Source organism: Mycteria americana, chromosome 6, assembly GCF_035582795.1.
Source record: "Mycteria americana isolate JAX WOST 10 ecotype Jacksonville Zoo and Gardens chromosome 6, USCA_MyAme_1.0, whole genome shotgun sequence".
Lineage (NCBI taxonomy): Eukaryota > Metazoa > Chordata > Aves > Ciconiiformes > Ciconiidae > Mycteria > Mycteria americana.
Genome location: NC_134370.1, coordinates 47,737,150 through 47,757,581, shown reverse-complemented (window position 1 = coordinate 47,757,581; position 20,432 = coordinate 47,737,150). Strand labels below are relative to the sequence as shown.

At 42.5% G+C, this 20,432-nt stretch overlaps 1 protein-coding gene across 2 annotated transcripts in view; it reads right to left on the bottom strand.

Moving 5' to 3' along the window:
- ARIH1 (ariadne RBR E3 ubiquitin protein ligase 1) overlaps nucleotides 1–20,432 on the bottom strand; it is a 62,338-nt gene extending 41,906 nt beyond the window's left edge. The window contains exon 1 of one of the 2 annotated variants that reach the window (XM_075505587.1): nucleotides 19,894–20,432. In XM_075505587.1, the coding sequence (XP_075361702.1) occupies nucleotides 19,894–20,262 (369 nt within the window). In that variant the 5' untranslated portion in view covers nucleotides 20,263–20,432. The remainder of the gene's footprint in view (nucleotides 1–19,893) is intronic. The other variant, XM_075505588.1, reaches the window with a different exon arrangement.

Here is a 20,432-nt window from a genome sequence, read left to right as displayed (position 1 = left end):
GGTAACTCGGTCCACCGCTGGTGGAGGAGCTGGTGGAGGAGCAAAGGGCCATCAAAAGAACAGCTCAGAAGCCAACGCCTGTCTGAAACCAAGCAGCACAAACATTTGCTCCAGTAAAGTAGCATCTAGGGACAGCATGTCACACCACCACTGTAAATATTTAATCAGTCAAAACCCCAGCCTTTGCCAATAGCAGAGCACCAAGGGGAAATTCCAGCTGCCCTCCGAGCACGTGCAGGATCGAACAGCATCTCCAAAGCTTGTCACCATGCGCACCTTGCCATGGAAGGAAGCATTAATGAAATAACCAACATGTCACATTTTATGTTATCAGGTACAGTAAAAGCAACCTCACCATGAGAAGGTTTAAAAGATTTCTTGACCAGTTAAAAGAGACTTTTTGCTTGCCTCCAGACCATTGATGGTCTGGAGACCAGCACCGTCAGATGCACTGCATGTTTTTCCCCACTGCTCTCCAGATGACTCTAGGTCATAGAAGTGGTGTGCAGGCAGGCATGCCCTAAACCTCAAGACCGATACAAACAGGCAATACTCAATTGCATTAAGTGCCACCACTAAGCAGGAGCCAAAACCCCCCCACAAGTCTTCAATTACTTCAAAGCCCAACAGATGTGCCCACTAACATTCCTTTCTGAATGACAGCAGCTCCTTCTCCACCCACAGCATGGAACAAGGGCAACCAACACAACAGACCAGGCACCATACAGCTGCTTTCTTTGTCAGGTAATAAAGTGGACACCAGCCCGAAATTCTGCAATAACTAGGTCATCTACTCCGTTTGAACACCACTGCTCTTCACTTGCATCTCTCCCAGCCCCATACAAGTAACCTTAGACATAAACATACAGAGTAGAAAGTGTTTTAAATAAGCTTTTAGCCTGAATCACATTACAGTAGGACTGTCATCATCAGGTTTGCATTGTTTTGCAAGTGCACTGAGCGACCTTCGTTTGTGAAGATCCATTCACGTCTATTATTTCAAGAGACAATTACAGGAAATCTTACAAGCACAAAAACTGATTTCTAGGAGCTTAATAAAATTCCCAGAAACTTAATGTAGATGATGAGATGTAAGTGTTGAGTACTTCCAGGACATGATCTCCTAAAGAGGGTTATCTTCAAACTTGCTAGTTTTTAAACAACGCTGACTGAGCACTCCGAGAAGCTGCTGGAAAACTTTCACGTAATCTAATATTCCCTGGCTCAATTACAGACAGAACCTAAGAGGGCTGTTGTGAGAAGATGAAGACAGCAGCTAAATGGATCAGTCTGCCACCACCCATCCACACTCTCCTCCTCTGCCATTCCCTGAAGCTTGGGAGAGAATCACACCATGGTACATTTCTGCCATTATCCATCTCATGGTTTATGGGGCCAGTACAATACACACAGGTGGATCTGAGATGCTTTTCATCTTCTAAACACCTTATAAATAACAACAACAAAATCAGTACTATTCAATATCTATGCACCCACTGAGGATATGGTCTTCCCATCCTACAGCTCCACTGAAGCCACACTAAGCAACTTTTTCAAATCACCCACCTCTGAATCACCCACAAATTCACCTGGTTCCTGCTACTGGCATTTCCAAACAACTCTCCAGGAAGCTAAGCTACTTCCCTGTGACATTGCCAGTCACTGCCATCAGCTGCTGCCCTCCGGCTGGCATTTACCACTTCACTGTAACTTCCCTTTAACACAGACATAGACTTCAGCTTCAAAGTTGATCATCTCCTTAGCTTCCTACATCTTTCTTCACTTCATTAACCTCCCTTCACACATCATCTCAATTTTGAAATTTAAGTTTTACAGAATTACTGAATTAGTACCATTACGTGATGGCACCAAATGGCAGCTTGATGTTATGATCTCAGTTTGTAGTAACCTATCTGCACTTGACTGATTGTTTCTAGCTCTGATGAACATACACTCTTTTAGCAGAGGAAGATAATAAAAAGCAACTTTGGAGAAAACTATTACTTCAGTTAATTGGTTCAAGACAGAAATGAAGCAGTCAGCTGCTTTACATTTTCTCTGAGCCTTTTGGAAAGTTTTCAGGTTAATGATTAGGAGCTGCAACAAAGATCTATTGTCTAACAAAGCTTTTAAAATCAGAAAAAAAATACTAAAGCAACAACTCCATGATGAATTAGCAAATTTGGAAATGCAAAGACTGAATTCACACTGTCATACTTCTAAATAAAAGAAGATCGGATGGATTTGCCATGCTGCTCAAGTGCGCTGGGCAGCACTGGCTCTGACAACTGCAGAAGCTCCACCACCAATTCAAATTAAAAAACTGCATGTGGGCTATAATCAGGGAAGGTACTTTCCAATATTTCAGCTACACTTGCTTCCATACCAGATCTATGGCTTGATGACATGATACAGAGAGATGTTAACCCTTATTTTATGTATTTAATTTGAAGAACATTTTGGCTTCTACTTCCTTTTGCTACAGTTTTCAAGTATAAAGTTAACCCTTTAAAGAGCAAAGACCCACAGGTATAGAGGCCCTGTGAATTTGAGCAAGTTATGCCACTGTACACTCCTTGAGGACTATGGAATAAGAGGTCTCCAAGTGTACACACTTTCACAAACCATTTGTCGCTTAATTCTTTTAGAATGAAGAGCGCTGTTGTTTTACTGTCCACAAAGGCAGTATCACCCGAAGTATTTCCCTCCTCCTGGTGTCTCCCACCACAAGAAATCCCAATGTATGAGCAAAAGCTCAGCAAATCTGTGTAAGCAACACAAGCCACAGCTACAGTTTCCAGAGTTGCCACTGAGCAACTATAGCTGATGTACTGAGAGAGAACTGGAGTGGGAGCACATGGGCACCAGAGTACATTTCAGAATGGGTTTATTCAACCCATTGCCTCCTACTCATGATTTTGCAAAGATTTGCCTTAAAAGAGTAGGAGAAGGTGATGGCATCATTTCCATATAATTCTTCCAGTTTACTATTTCAGTAGCTCCTCAATATCTCCCATTGCAGAGGAAGAAAACAGCACACAGCACCACAGGTAGGCTGTGGATGGGATGATACTAAAAGCCCCATCTGTGACCCAAAAGAGTTTTGGCTACCCTGAATATAAAGAACCTGCAGGTTCATCCAAGTGGAGTCTGGGTCCCTAGTAATCACCAATTTCCCCGTCATGCCAAACCCACTGCCCCAGAGCATTGCTCCTGTTAGGATGAGAAATCAATGAAACAGATGGCTATTGAAAAAAAGCAGACCTCTGTTTCCCAATCACAAACAATGTGTAGTCCCTGCTTGTCCATAGAATACTACTCATACAAGTAGTGTCCACAAAGAATATTTCAGCCCCCTTCCCTCTTGACATTATACACTACTGCTCTTCCAGACCCCCAGGCTCTGTTTTTCCCCTTCTATTGTACATGAACCTGCAGTATAAAACTTCTCACCCCGTTACACTTCATTTTGACCTGCCAGATGGTTACTGCACTGTCCATATATACATACCACAAACGGATCCAACTCCATCAAATACAGAAGAAAACTGTTAGGTTTCCCCAGACCAACAAGCATCCCCAACAGCAGAAAGCAGCATCATTTTATACTTTTAGTCCCGCACAGTCTCTCAGACCAACAGTCTCTAGAAGACTAGAAGAGACACATGGGTATGGTTTCAATTCTCTTCTCAAACCAATATGAGAACTCACTAGCATGGGGCTTGAAGAAAATACGCTATGTTGGTTCAAGAGGAATGCAAAAGCATGCTTTGCTACAGAAACAAACAATCCTGAACAAAAGCAGAGGAGTTTAGTGACTGGGCAATATGTATCAAAAACCCTCTGCTTAGCCCAAGAGCACAGGTTGATCAGAACCAGGTAAGAAATCTCTTCCCTTGCACAAGATTTTAGAGACACCGAGGAAGACTCCAGAAACCCAAAATGGCTTAGCTATGCACCAGCTCTATTTTTGCCTATGAGATAAAGTAACAGCTACTTGGATTATTATTTTACTTGGAAATAGGGCAGTAACTAGGCAGGACAGTAAAACATGCTCTTCAGAGCCTGCTCCAAAGAAGCTGCATCCCATCACCACCAGACCAAGAAGGAGCACCTCAGAACGTATTTCAGCAACAATACAAGCTCACGCAACCGTTAGCTTCTGGGCCTGCCACTGACTGCTCAGCAATGGGAGCCCGATTGCTTGCACAGCTACAAGTGAACCAGATAAAGGAACTGACCTGAAGGGGGTCGCTGCTTTATTATAACCCAGATTGGGATCACCATGTGGCCAGACAGCTGAGTTCACACAACTTGGACAACAGGGACCTGCTTCCAATAAATTCATTTATGAAATCAGTCTGCTGAGAGTCACATGTCAGACACATCAAAGTTGGGTCTTCCCCATGTGAACAGACTCTCCAAATCTTCTTGTCCCAAAAACTTTAAAGCATACTGGGGTATAATTTGACGCATGTTACAGCCAGAGGTCCCACTTTTTGCCTCCATTATCCCCCCAGCAACTTAAGCTTACATCTCAGAAAGCATCATCCAGAAAGATAGTTTCTCATCAGGAAGATGAATGCAACAGTTTGTCTTCTTTCTTCCAAAAGCCTTATCCATTTGCATGACAGATCTTGAGGGAGGTGGCTGCTCAGGAGTGCAGTCCAGCTACTAATGAGAGCAGGACCTAGCCCTGCCTATATCATCATTACAGTGATTTCGATAATGAACTGTGGGAATACTGCCAATCTCTACAAATATGTGTCCTCAACATAACCAAGACAGAAATACTTTTTTTTTTTTTTTTTTTTTTTTTTTAAGTCTTTTATTAGTCAACATTGGAAAGACTAGAAGTGGCATATGTCAGGTCAGCTACCCATCAAATTGATAAAAGGAAAACAACCCAAAGCACCACATTTGGGTTTCAGGGGAATGCTGTCTTCAGTGACTCAACTTCTGAATGAACTGTGTATTTCTGGGAAAGTACAGGTCTGCTGATGTGAGCTACAGAAACTGTCCTGTTTGCAGGCAGAATCAGATGGTAAAGGAATAAGCTGAAAGAGGAACATTACTTTACAACTGCTTTTTCCTTTAAATAATTTTATAGAAGTCTGAGGTTTCTCAAAAAAAAAAGCAAGCTTTCCCTGCTTCTTTTTCTTCTCTCAAATACATATCGGTACATTAATTTCACTCTTTCACCATAGTCAGCATTGTACATTGACAGACTCACCCATAGGGCTGTACCCATTTCAAAAGCTTAATGTATCTGTAGGAAACTGGCACTGTTCCTCTCCATCAGGTGGCAAAACTGCTATCTCTGCTAGCTCCAGCTTCCAGCAGCTCACACAGTGTAAAGAACAGGTTGTTTCAACGCTGGCTGGTGAACTACTTACTAGTCAGCAATAGCTGGGACTTCTCCATGGATTTTGCATGCCCTTAGGATAACAGAACTTAACTTTTGCTGCTTTAAGCATGTTTAAAGGCATCACCTGTTCAAAAGGCACTGGATGGGCAGTAAGTCTTAGGAGGATGCTATTAGCAGATCCGTGAAGGTATCAGCAGCCGTATTTCACCTTAGAAGGAAATCTGTACTGCACAAGAGTCAGTGCTGCACCAATGTTATAGCCACACAGAATGGTTTTGAGAATTTGCTTTTTTGATAGCCACTTTACAAAAAACATCTTACAGTACCAGTTAATCAACAGTATTCTGTGTGTCCTTTTTGAAAGGGTCAAACAATTGCTTCATTCCTGAAGACCTGTTATCATGCTTCATTCACAAAGATCTGCTGTAACCGAACAGTACCTCACAGAAAAATGTCTATTCAACTTAAAACAAACACACCTGCAAAGTCCTTCCTAGAGGAGTATCCTATAGTATTTCATGATGTCAAAAGACTATTGTTTTCCTAGGATGACTTGAAGAAATAACGATACCATGGCGTACTTGGAGTGTGTAAAAGAAATCAGGCAAACTCTGAAAGGATGAGAATATTTTTCTGACGCCCAACACCACAGCAATACTGGGAAGAGTGAATTCCTGATAAACATGTGTTCTTTTTCCATAGACAATTTCCACAGCAGGTCAGTCTGTAGGCTCAAACGTGTCAAGAAAACAACTACTTGATTTTCTGGATTAAGTTTTATAAGTTCTCTAGAAAGGTATCTCAAATTGTCCTTCTTCTGGTCTCAAATGTCCTTCCAGACGGTGATTAAAGAAATGGCATCCTCTCTTTAGATAGTGTGCAAGTAGAGGATCAGACCCCAAGAATGTTCAGCATAAATATGTCTCTCAAATGCTGGTTAAGTCTCAAATTGTTGGGCGATCTGTCTCCCACCTGCTTTTGTTACTGGGCACTAACAAAGAACATCTATTCTATCACAGTATGCTTGAACACAAAGACAAATGAGTTGTTTATCACAGAAGATATAATCCAGCCAAATTGTATATCACCTCAAGACAACTGCCATTGAGTTGATTCGTCAAAATCAGTTGTTTCCAGGATAGCCCCTGACTGAACAGAGCTTTACACCTAAGTGCACTGCCAGCACAAACACATGGTTCTTCTTACCAGCAGTTATTGCGGTGCTTTATTGCACAGCTTTTTCCTCTTCTGACAAGAATGAGAGCAAAAGGACAGGCTACCTCCTGCAGCTGAAGTCAGAGCTCTCAGACTTGCACGTACTTGGGGGGAAATACTTACTATGCAAAAATCTGAAAATAACATGCCTGTACAGCCTGTGTCGTGAATCCGGCCTTCCACTTCAGAACATAATTAACATTTTCCAACAAATATAAAGACAGGGAGAAGAAAATGTCAAGGCACAATAACTTCTTCCATGAGCACAATGAAGTAGCACCCACAAAAATCAGTAAGTTAAACATCTACTATGAAAACTAAATAAAAGCCATCCCAATTAAAAACTTCTCTCATGGCAATGGCCAGGTTAGCTCAAATGTATTTTGATACCCAGTCACCAGTGGCATGCAACAGTTAACCCCTTCCGAGACAACATGACTGATGAGAAACACAGGCTTAGCTGAAGAATTTTTAGCCAGTGGCACTTCACAAGAACATTAGAGAACATTTATGAAGAAAAAATCCTTAACATTCTTCCACCTTATCTTTCTCCTCCAGGCCTCAGTTTGGCGAGCATCCAAGCACTAGGTATTTCTCTTCACTTCTCTGTCCCTTGTTGCTTCCGATTTAGTCCCTCCCTCAAAGCAGCACCACTCTTACCTCCTCTGGCATGCTTCACTTGCACAGAGAAGAAATTTTACACTCACCAAAGCAGCAACACACTATATAGTACTCTAGGAAAGAAAAAAACACCTCTCTTGGGCTGACTTCATCTCCCCATCACTGTACAAAGGCCCTAAGCTTGTTTACTGTTGCACGTACCTGGCTAAACAGAGCACTTGGGTGCACCACGCTGTACCATGTCACAGCAGTCAGTCACCATTCAGCATAGATTTAATGAGCACCCCCATTTAGCAATACAGCTCCACAACTGGATCACAGTTCTTACCACCACCTTCTCATTTTCCAACAGCAGAGCTTGCCCATGTATCATCTCCGCATCATTCAGCAGAAAGACAATGTCTTGCCAAATTGCAATGCAATACAAAACAGGAAGAGCTTAACCCTTTGAAGTATTTACCGGCAAAATATGTTTTGTACACATGATGTCGCCTTGACAAATAGGCAGTAAATCTACCCCCGTGGTGCCTATGCCTCAGTCAAGATGCAACCCTCAATCAAGAAAAAAAAAAAAAAATAATCAGCCATCTTAACACTTTTAAACTAGATAGGCCCAGGAAATCATTGCCAATACAGCAGTGTCTTGGGGCTGTAATCTTTGGCAACATCTTTACATTGGCAAAAGCCCCAGAGCAGATGTGGTTATAGCTTATATCACTTCCCTGCACAAAAGCAGCTATACCTGCAAAAGCACTTTTTTCTGCTGGCAGAAGCTGCATCTGCACTAAGAAAATCTGCCAGCATCCTTTTCCCAACAAGCCTCTTCTAGCTCAGACCATTTTTTAATGATGACTTTGCAGTTTATTTACCATACTCTGCTCATTTAGTCTTACTTAGTTTTACAGCCAACGAAACAGAGCCCTGGCAACATCCTATTTTATGAGCCGGGATTTCCGCTACAAGAAGTAATTTTGCCTGTTTACACCCCAAAATGTTTTCCTCCAAGGGCTCCACAGAAGCAACCTTTGAAGAAAGGATATTCTAGAGGCATGAAGAGTTTAGCGATTTTCTTGTTTGTTCTCATTCCCATGCTTTAACAAGATATACCTAAAATTGTAACTGCAGTCTCTAACTGCTGCAGGTATTTTAACCAACTACCTGAGCTCCCTCAAGTTAAAAGAAAATACTCTGTTGGGATTCACTACAGAAATAACAAAACACAAGTCATACAGCAGTTGGCAAGCATAGGAAATCTCCAACTTTTTCACCATTTTCTCATTTAAGGACTTTGAAGACTTGCTTCTATACAAACTTGCACTCATTTACTCAAAAGCGTTTCTAAATCAGTCAAGTTAAACCAGCAAGTATGTGCAGACCCTCCAAAACACCTGGAGCATCTCGCTTTCGGTAGGGAATAGGAAACAAACCTGGATGTGCAATTTTGTATTTGATGGACTGTGCGCTAGCTGACAAGGATATCCCTTGTTCCTTTCCCGTTAAGATATTACTATCTGTCATCAGACACTGGGCTTCTGCAAGAGAAAAAACCCACCTAATCAGTCCTGCTTTACAAATGATGTGAAGGCTAGCAATATGAATAATTATCTGCCAGTCATTAGTGTAATTCAGTGCACTGAAAAGGCTGGCACCCAGCCTCTTCCAAATCACAGTGCTGCCAGCCTGCAGAGATACCCTGGCAAACGATAGCAGGACACTGGTCAGGGAAATTACACCATGGTACATGAGGATGACAGAGATCCCAAACATCTCCAAGCACCTTCCCTCCAGATAGTTTCAGTACCAGCCATCCCAGGCATCCCTAAAGACAACTCCCATGTCTTTGCACTCTGCTCCCTTCCTAGAAGCTATCATCCCAGCTAAAAAATAAGCATCAGATAGACATAGCTAGTTCCCAAACAGTAACCCCCAAATTGGATTAACAACACCAAGTAGATGAGAGATTCAGAAATTAAGCCAGCCAAGAAGCAAGCATTTTACCAGTTTCTCAAGCATCATACCAGTTTCTATACAATCTCTGAACCCATTTCCAGTACATCTGTACAGAATTCTCAATTGAACGCAAAGCACCTTACACTTCTAACCACAATAGTCCACAACTGTATCACATTATACTTGATCTTTACTGTCATACAGAACTACACTTGCATTTGCTATCAACTATCATCATCCAACATAAAAATATAGCACGGTACATTTTCAAGTATTAATTTCAGCTGTCTTAATACAAATAAGGAAGTTTCAAACGCATCATTTCACCAAGTAAAATAAAGAGAAGGGTTATTACAGAGCATGCTAATGCATATATAAAATATGTATAAGTCAAAGAATAATACCTCAATTTGTTCAGATAGCAATACTTCTGAGATGACTGAAATGCCAACTACCAAAACAAAGATGTCAGACACATTTCATCAGATCTTCGTAGTACTTAGAAATTGTTACTATGTTTTCCTGTATGCATACTAGGTGGGATTTTACCCCAAAGGCCTTCCACTTCATCCAAAAACCAAGCTTCATATTAATAGCATCTATTGCATTCCTCTACACCTGATTAAGTGATCCCAGAATGAGAACTATCACTCCTCACTTTAAGGCAAGGACTTGTAGTCAGGGCTTACTAGAGCTTGTCAGAGTTCCCAGAAGAGAAATGAAACCACTAACTAAATGTTGGAGTGTTCTCCTTCCTTTCTTTTTACTAAAAAGTTTGGCCTAGTTTTAAAATATACTTATCAGCAAAGCTCTGTCACTTCTGAGCACCCGTTCTGGAGTCTAACCTCATCAGGCCTTGGGAGGTTTCTCCTTCGGTTACCCCCTGGAGACGTGGCGCTCACAAACATACTCCCTTCTTCCCAGAAGAGGTCCTTAACTCCTCTTCTTTCCAGACCATTCCTTCCACCTCCCTATTTCTCAGATCCCTGAGCCTGACTAGGATGTCAATTATTAAGAGTTAAGTTAAGAATAAGTTATTCTCCCCACACAGGAAAGCACATTGCAGTGGAGACTGTTTACTCATGTGAATTCCCCTGTTTTCCCCTAACCCTTCTCCACATTTCTGCCAGACAAAGGAATGCTGATTGTGTTTGTATTTTGTCACACAAGAACACACGCAATCCAAAGTTACCAGCTGCAGAGGGGATCAAAGTTTTGAAAAACTATCCAGAGCTCTTTCAAAAGTTAAATATGCACCTATAATTATATGTGCATCCAAAACAGGCCACAAAAACATTGTCCTCAGCTGTAGATACACATGCATTTCTTTTGCTGACAGTGCAGAGTTGAGCAACTCAACTGCCATCACTTCTGGCAAACGGAGCAAAGCAACTGCTCGCAGGGTCAACTACTGAGCTGACTGATAAGAGCAGGGAAGAAGAGGCACATTTAATCATAAAGTTCACTGATCCTGTTCATTATTTGGCCCTGCAAACAGCTGTACCCATGCAGTGAGGGAATGGGAACTGCCTAAGCCAAGAGCAACATATATGTAACCATGCCCCTATTTCAGGTTGCAGGTACACGTGTCTATACACCCCTGCATCTCAAAAAGCATTGCTTGGGATGAGTATTAGCTACCCAAAGAAACTCAAAGCACCAGAACAGTTTGAGTTTCTTGGTGTTTCAAGCCAAGTAGTAATGGGAGCCTACCAAGAACAGCCCATACTGCCTTAGCTCAGAAAATCAAAGAAAAACCTTAAAAGGAAGTTACCCAAAGTACTTCATTATGCAGTAACTATTTCACCAGTTTCCACACACACACATCAAAGCAGCACAGGAATGGTAAAATTAAGTATATCCTGCCATGATTTTTATATAATGGACTTGTTCAAATACCAGCTACTTCCTCTGTGGCTCTGAAAAAGTTTTGCTAAAGTAAACAGGTCAAATGCACTTTGCCAGGGTAGTACACTCACATGGCTTACTAATCACACTCCTTCAGAGGTCAACCTAGCTTACTAATACCAGGCAGGAAGCGGAAGCCTTCAGGACCACTTAAAATTTTCGTTTCTTTATATTGGAAGAAAGTCTCTTCATGCTTTCTCCTTAATAGGAATAGGCAGACATTAAGTTTAAAAAAAAAAAAATATCTTTGAACTAACACCCAAAGAAGTCAGTTATTTTACCAGTTGACTATTTTCAGGTGCAATTATACAGATTCTTCTGGTTCTACGTTTTTAGTGTGCATCCTCCACTTCAAGAGGACTTTAACTGTGCACAAGCAAAATCCTTCTGAGCAGGAACTCCTACTCTATCCTGCTGATCCACTGGAAAAGAGTTTAGAGTCTGCATCCCTCATCTGGTAAAATAACACATAAAATATTACCCCATCAAGCACAGACTATTTTTCTGCAGGGCTGCAAAGGCAATAAGCAAATATCCAAGCTTTTAATTCCAACACTGGGGATTATTGCCCTTCAGCTCCCAAATTCCTCAAATCACAAAGCAATCAAAGCTTGCTCTTTTGTGAATTAACATGCACCCTCCCCATGTGAAAAGGCATGTTCATGCTGTCCCAGAACATGGAGGGTGCACCAGACCAGGAAGTCAGGCAGAGATCAAATAAATCATAAGAGAAACCTTTTTTCTTTCACACCTTTACATTAGAGCCACAAGTGCTCTCCCAGAAGACCTATTTTTGAAGCAGATGGCCATGACAGGATCCTGGCACTGCTCGACCCTGGAAACGAGAGGTGCCACATGGTGCTATGGGATGTAAAAGTTTTAACTGAGGAAGATACAAAACCAAGAATGCTTTAGAAAAGGCTTAGAGGAATGAACTTAACATGTCAACATGACTAAGTGGGCACCAGCTAGAAACCATCAGTAGAGCAAAGGAAAAGGCCAAGAAGCAGAGTTTTACAGAGGTACATAGGCTACAACCCAGTTACTCCTAGGTTATGACCAAGAACCACTTGCTCACAGGGCTCTCAATTGTTTCCATCCCCAGCAGCAGTATTTAGTTCCTCTCCCCAATATATCCACAGAGGACTACAACCTTTTGCCATCACACAGGCATGCCAGAGTCTGGCAACAAGGAAAGGCATATACCATAACAGTCATTGAGCAGTACCGCTTGACGCTTAAGCTATCTGGGCTCCACACTTGTCCAAAGGGAGGACACCAAAGGGATACACGTTCCTCCTAAGCCAATTCTTTCAGATGTCTTTTTCCTTACTGGAAATGCTGGTAATGCCTACCAGCTCTCCCATCAGCTCCCAAATGCTGCCCAAAACAGCTGGCAAGACCATCGGCACTGCCAAAAGGCACCATGATTGCCAAGACACTTGCACAAGGCAAGCCAACATGTCCAGAAGCAGGCAGCTAAGCTACAACAGGAAGCAGCAAAGTATTTTAAGAAGTATTTAAATGGCTTGTTAACTTCTTCCTTGTTCCAATTGATTTAGATACTGTTGAAAGTATCTACATAAGACTTTGAATCTGAAATTATTCCTGACATTTGGCAAAAGTTCTCAGTCTCTAAAAACAGGCAAAAGACTTGACGCAGATAGTTGTATTTGAGTGTTACGTACATACAGTGTTCAAACACTCACTAGTAGTTGACCACAGTGAACTACTCCGAATACCAAAAATAATTACTCAGCATTACTTTGCCATGTAAACAAGGGACCTCTTTTGAAAGAGTGTCTGCAGTTATAGAGACACTTCAAATTCTAAAAAGGCACCAACTTGTGAACTACAAACACTACCAAACTAAGTTACATGTAAAACGCAACTACTGAGGAAGCCTCAAACAGCAGTTTTCAAAGCATTCATTTAAACAGTATTTCCACCACAGCTCAAGATCAAAAGCTAAAAGCAAGCTAAGGAATCAAATACAGGCCAAACAAACTCAAGGTTTCCAACAGTCCCAACAGCAAACACCTGGGATGGTGAAGGTATTTAAACATTAGCAGAATTTCCATTATTGAATTAGAAGATAATTTTTCTCCAGTGCACACAGAGTCTGTCACTTCTTTGCCATGTTGGAGCATCCTGGACCTATATCCTACATGAGCTCAGCAGTCCTCTCAAACACACAGGCATCTGTGTTCTGGGCTGCACTCAAATGCACCGTTTGGCATTACTTAGTAGCTACGAACCCTCTGTGTGTGTTTTACAATAAACGAGGCTGCAATTTTCTTGCAAATGCAGAAGCTACTGAATGACTTTATGAAATTCAGCAGCATTAGATGCTTATATACATGCGAAAGCTTCCAAACATTCTTTACAGCTGCTGATAATACAGCGTAGCCAGCCACAAACAAGAGAAAACATCACTTGCAATATTTTTAGATCCCTCTAACTCCAAAAGTAATAGAAGTCCAGAGGACTGGAAGCATGACCCCGAAGAGATAAGTTACTGACTGAACTACATGGAGAGGATTTTCAGCCTTCACAGTTACTTCCCATGGAAAGTCACAGCTCTCGTGACAAATTCTGGATTCTTTTCCCAGTTCTCAACCATTCAAAACTGTCCTTCCTAAGCAGAGGAATGAGCAGCTATGTTCTCCAGAAAGAAAAGACTCCTAGAAATTATTTATGTCTGAAAATCTGGACTCACTATTATAACACAAGCACAGCTTGGACATCAACAATCACTTCCTTAAACTGCTCTACTACGTATGACACCAAACAGCAGAACCACATTCTTGTTTACTTTGTCTCATTCATGGAGTAAAGAGGAAGAAAGATTATTTTCAAAATAAAAAATTGAAAACAATTCAACAGGTGGCAGGGACACCTGGGGAAGTGCTATACAGGGAGCAGCTTTTAATTTATGAGTTAACAGTATCACTTTGAACAAACATTGAAGTCTTCCAGGTCTCAGTTTTAATTGCAAGAAGCAGAGACTGTCAAACTGAAATTCTGTGCACCATGCTCCTAAATTTAACATTGTTTGCCAAACAGCACTAAGCAAGAAATGTGATAGATCTCTGGATAGACACAGGACTAACCTATACTTCTATATCCTATCACAGGAGCACAAAGAGCATCAGAGGTTTGTTTTTCATTTCCTATTATGAACTTAACTCATGCAAGGCTAAAACTAAGGAGTCAGAGCTTGCGATAAGTATAAAAGTGTAAGCCATAGTTTCATTTTTAATTATGCTTCTAACACCCAGAAATAGCTATTGTTTCACATCAAGAACTGCAAACACTGAACTCTCAATTATGACTTCTCTGTGGCACACCGGTTTCCAATTTATAGCAGAAATAACACTTCTGCTTTGCATGGCAAGTATGATCCTGCTCACTAAAATTAAACCCACAGGGAATAGCAACAACTGTATTTACTCTTAATTTCTTGCTTTTAGAAACCAATGTTTAAAAGTAGCTAAAAAACAAGGAGTGTTTTCAGTTTCACTTTGAAAACATCCCAAATACACGCCAGTCCCCATCTGCATCCACAAGGCCCCTGAGAGAAGGCTGCCTTATTGTGATTTTCACAAAATTGTGTGGAGACAAAAGAAACCAGCATCAAATTTTTTTTACTCATGGCCAGCCATGAGATTTGTATTTGGCCTAAGAGAAGTGAAAATCTAAAGCACTAAGCAAATAGGTCATTTAAGTACAAAGTTTAAATTACTCTGGAGACTTAACAGATAAGACTTCTACCTGGTAACACTAAAATTTAAAATAATTCTAAAGAAAAATTCTATTATATTCAGAATTACGTGTCTCGGCAGCCAGGGAACAGATACCATGTCACTTCCAAAAGCTTTGCAGTGATCACTTATACCAGATTTCAGGAATGCTTTGTCACAATGAAGTTTACGCTGTTCCTTGGAAATATTAAATGCATTCCTACTATAATGAAACACCTTATAAATGCCACGCAAGAGAAAGAGTTTAACAAAGCATTTCCTTCCAGCATCATAACATTTAGGGCCTCAACAAGAATTATTAAATAACTAACCACACAATAAGAGAAGTTAGAGGCTTGCAAATTCACCTTGTGCAGGCAGCACGAGAGGACCCAAATGCAAGAAGCATCAGCCTGAAGTGCTCCCACCCCCAGACTCCTACCTAATGCTTGTCAAGCAGCTTCAAGTACTTTAAGTTTTCAAGATGTCATCTCTTAACGTGAAATACAGTTTTAAGCACGACCTTGTACAACAGCAGCAATTCCTGTTGCTCACTGGCAAGTCATTCCTATTTTGGACAACATATTTGGCACGTACTGCCCATAGCACTGAATTACACCAGCATCGGGGAAATTTCTTAAGTTATAACTGGAAATCAGTACGTTTTGTCAAAGCAAGTAAAGCCACTGTTTAATAAGACCCCTTTTGCCAAGCGACAATGGGTTCGCACTTGCCATAACAGAGCCCTATTTAACCGCAGAGCTGTGGCATTCTGGGGGATATCCGCACCACCTCAACTCTGCCAGCCTCTTGAAAAAGCCACTCCTCAACAAATATGGCATTGTACCTTAGCAGTGGCCTTGGGTTTTGGCATATTTTAATGGCAAAGCTTTTACCCAGTAAGGACCTGACCTTACTTCCAAAGAAGCCACCCAGCTTTGTCATCTAAATGAGAAACCAACATTTGGTACAAATGCTCTGATGTTACACATTACCTGTTCTGCTCTGAAGAACCTTATTTTAAAGGCTACAGTAAAGAAAAAAGGTATTTTTGAGCTAGACTAACTTTTGTTGGATCCAGTGATGCCACCTCCTTCCAGAGAGAGCCCAGGTTTGAAGCTCAACATGCTCACAACCATGTGATGGGTCAGGCACAACACCCGGCTGCATCCAGGATCCTGCTCCCTGCTGCAGGGTGGGAAAAAAGAAGAGGTTCAACTCCCTTTTCTGCGCTGTTTTAAACATCAACCACCTCAGAGCTTCACCCCAGTATTTTCAACACCTCGCCATTACAAAGTCCAGAAAGAATGAATATGGTCAGTGACATCACAATGATGTCATGGGAATGCTCCAGAAAAGGTGACAAAAAGGGGAAACAAACCCAACTCAGAAATACTGAAATCGCACAAGCTTGCAACAAGGCAAGGGGAACACTGAGCCAAGCAAGATGACAGACACAGATCATCATGTGCTCTATTCAGAGTCCAAATAAACATGCTATTCTAAACATTTTTCAAGTTTATTTTCAGAAAATCTAGAGCAAAGATGAAAATAACAATCCAATATAAAAAAAAAAGATGTTAATGGCAGAAAATTATTTGGACAAAAGTTCAGCAAGGAAGAATATGGGGAAGATGTTCAACAGTGGGAAAATGCCTGTGAGAGGAGAAAGCCTTTTGTTCAACACCACCTCTACGTATAGGTTTTTACAGTTGTCTGGTAAGTTATTCCGCCAGCGGCTGGAAAACCACCAGAAATCTGCCTGTTTACTTTGACAACTAAAATTCAAAATAACACATCAAATGACTCTCTACTCCGCATAATCACAGTGATAGAATGGAATTGATACTCTGATGTGAGGTGGGGTCTAAGAGTCTCAGCCAATCGACACACAAGGTTAAGGGTCTTATTCATACCCCTATTTTTGCATTCAGAGATGAAGGGGAATTCTTGTTGTGTGACAGAGTCCAATCAGATTATAAGCATAAATGCCAAATACTGCGCAAAAATCATCATTAAACACCTGAAATCCTGCTTATGCTCAGACAAGAAAGAGCAAATGCAAAATATTCTGAATATTTGAGACATTTTGTAACCTCCCTAGTTCACTGCAATTTCAGTGGTCTTAGAAGGCCAAACAATAAAAAAGTAACAGCTCAACACTGAGCGGCTACCTTCAAGAGCCCATTACACACTACAGTGCAAATTACAGGCTCTGTAACCAGTAAGTTTACCACAAGTTAGCTACTACTTCTGCAAAGTCTTCATCAGATCAAATCCCTGTCCCAAGAAGTTCATGTTTCTCTTATACAGCTTGTATTTGGAAATGACTAAATGGATGGGAGAGTAAATTTAATTCAGTCCCTTCAACTAGTAGTACTATCAGATAATAAACTGTCAAATGCAGTGTTTTAATATGGACAGTTATACCTGCCATGGCTCACATACCCCCTTGCAGATACTTCATGGCTGACTGATACCTTTTCCTCTCACTGCAGCTGCAAAGATGATCAACTGAAAAACAAAATCTTATTTAAACCTTACTCCTGACCAGCAGAAATCAGTGCCTTCACTGATAGAGGGCACAAGGCCTACTGCTAAGTTTTCAAGTATGGGGTACCTGTGCATTACATCCTCACTTGAACAAATAAGTTCCCAAGCACCACAAAACGTAACCGCAACCATGATTTGATATCAAGAACCCAACATAGATACACAGAGACCAAAGCCATACAGTAATCGATTGGAACAAGTGAATCACAGCACTGCAACTGAGGATCCGCAGCACGATCCTGAGCCAATGTGACTCCAGAAAAGGTTTACTGAACCAGAAAAGCAGCAGCAGCAGCAATCTTGGTTGGGCGCCAAAAGCAATGAAATAAACAGAACAGAGCCCTGGAAGATTTCACCACCAGCAACAGAAGCAAGGATGAGCAAATACTGAAGCACCAACCCAATTCAGTTCGCTTACCTCTGAACAGGCTAGAAATCTAACAGCAGTAAGCCTGCATTTAAAAGCAATTCAAAGCCACTGAATGTTTTTCTACCCTCTTCTGATGCATTCCAGGGCTTAAGCTGATTTTAGGTCCTGAGTTTACCCATGACATTCTAAACAAACTGGCTTTCTGCACTCTACTCTGTTAAACCAGGAATAACTACTGCAAACCTAACACAAATAACTAAAGCATAAGAAGCAACCACAATGGTTCTGTGTAGCTGGTTTGCAAGGCTTCTGAAGAGCCCAACACAGCCAAGTCCATCGCAGGGTCAGGCCTTCCACCACCACCCCAGGTACAGGAGCAAGAGAAGGGTCTCTTTACCTATATTGACTTCTCTCCACTAGTTCTGCAACTCTGAGGTCAAGCTTGTACAGCTCGAGGGCAGTATAAGAGGGGAAAAAAACCCCACAGACCAGAAACCAGGACCTTGTCTAAGAAATCAATTCATGAAGAACATAGGTGAATTCACCATACCGGCCAGGTCTGGAAAATACACAAGCAGGAATACTCACTACTCCTCACTAGCAGGAACTCTTCCACCACTTTGGTTATGCAAAGATAGAACAAATGGTAGAACCTGTTCAATACAATCAGTATGGGTCATGATTTTCACAGCCTTAGTCACTAAATACAGGCCCACCACTTAAATCACTATTTCAAAGAGTAAAAATTTTAAGTTACCAATTGTTTGCATGTCTATTTGCCATTCGTTTCCCTCCCTGTATTACAATCAATAACTGGTGGCAAAGAAATATCCATACTTAATCATGAGATCTTTAACTGCAGGGTAATCAGCTAATCTAGACAAACTCCTTTATTCGACTTTACATGTACAGTACTATTAAAGTTATAAACTTTAATTTGACTTAAGAAATGCCATTTACTAATTTAGTATGCAAATACCTGAACAGTTGTTTGCATCAAGATCCATATAAACTACAGTGGATTTATAGCATATAAAACAACATTTTAAAGCTGCTATTATAGCCACCGTAGAGCACAGAATAGTTGGGCAAAAGCATTCACTGAAGCATCTCGTATTTAAATGGATTTACCAACACTGGAAGTACATACAACTAGAAAAAACAACTGCTTTCTGGGCACTGTGTCCTTCAATATTTAATATCCATAGATTTCATCTTCTCACACTATTCCTGTTTGCATATTGGAAAAGGAGAAGCATTTTCTATTTACTCACTATAACTCTAAATAATATCAAGCAAACCGGAACAAAAGAAAACCCACACACTCTGGTCACCTGCAGAAAAAGCAAAGAGCATCAGAAACTTTATGGTGAGCTGGAGCAAAACCTTGCCATAAACATCTATAAAGGGATACCAGATAGCTTCAGTGGTTTGATTTTTTTTTCCAAAAGCTCAAGAGCCAACAGATAAGATAGATATTTTCAGCTGAAGACAGTAAAGTAAATGGCATTTTGAACTCAGCTTCATTTCTAAAGTGGCCTACTGAAAAAAGGGGAAAAAAGTTACTGTTTTGAGGCACTTGCTCGTATCCCTCCTGGTCTATGCTGGAAATAAACACGGCAAGGTTCAACCTCATGAGCAGGATTGCGTTTGTATGTGGCGGGGGGAAGGGAGAAGGTAACAAAACTAGAGCGGTGCTTGGCTGCCTCTCCTCAAATTCCAGAGCTTGCCATCGACTCACCGGGTTACTGAAAGAACTGTAGGGGCTAAAACCCCCCAGCCAGCGTAAAGACGGAGAGGAAGAAAAGCAAAATACGGATTACAGCCCACCAGCTGGAAACCACACAAAGAAAGAGGGGCCCTTTTAAAGCCAAGGGCCTCATTCCCGACGCTTCCACGGCAGGAAGCAAGCTCCTGACCTGCCTCGAGAGGCCTCCCCGGAGGAAGGGAGTGCCGAAGAGCCCCACCTTCTCTCCCCAGGGGGGTACCAAGGAGCCCCCTCTCTCCCCCCGGGGGGGAGGGGAGCGGCTAAGGAGCCCCCCTCGGAGTGTGTGGGGGGGGATCTAGGCCGCGGGAGGGCCGGGCCCGGCGCCCCTCAGGCGAGGCCCGTTGGCGGCGCGGGCCGCCCCGCCGCCTCCCCCCCCTCCCGCTCCCGCGGGTCGCACCTGGATGACCTCGTTGACCTCGCGGATGCACTCCACCATGTGCTGCAGGATCTGCTCAGCCGTCAGCACCTCGTAGCGATAATCCTCCTCCTGCTCGGGGCCGCCGCCGCCTCCGGGGCCCGGCCCGCCGCCCAGGCCGCCTCCACCACCACCACCGCCGGGGCCCAGCCCTCCCGTTTCACCGCCTAACAGCCCGTCGCGCTCTCCACCGACGCGCAGCCCGGGCTCCACCAGCTCCACCTCGCCCAGGTCCAGGTTATCGTCGGGCTCGTCCTCCTCCTCGTCCTCCTCGTCCTCCTCCGCGCCGCTGTCCTCGCTGCACTCCTCGTCCTCGTCGAACTCGTAGTTGTAACCCTCGTCCGAGTCCATGGCGAGGCAGTGAAGAAACGGCGGCGGCTCCCGCGGCCCCCCCCACCTCGCCGGCCTAGCTGGCGCCCGCCGCCGCCCCTCCACCTCCGGCGCTGGCCCTAGCCCCGGCCCCGCCGCGCCTCAGCCGCCGCCGCCAACAAAGGGACGCGGCCGACCCGCTCCGTCACCGC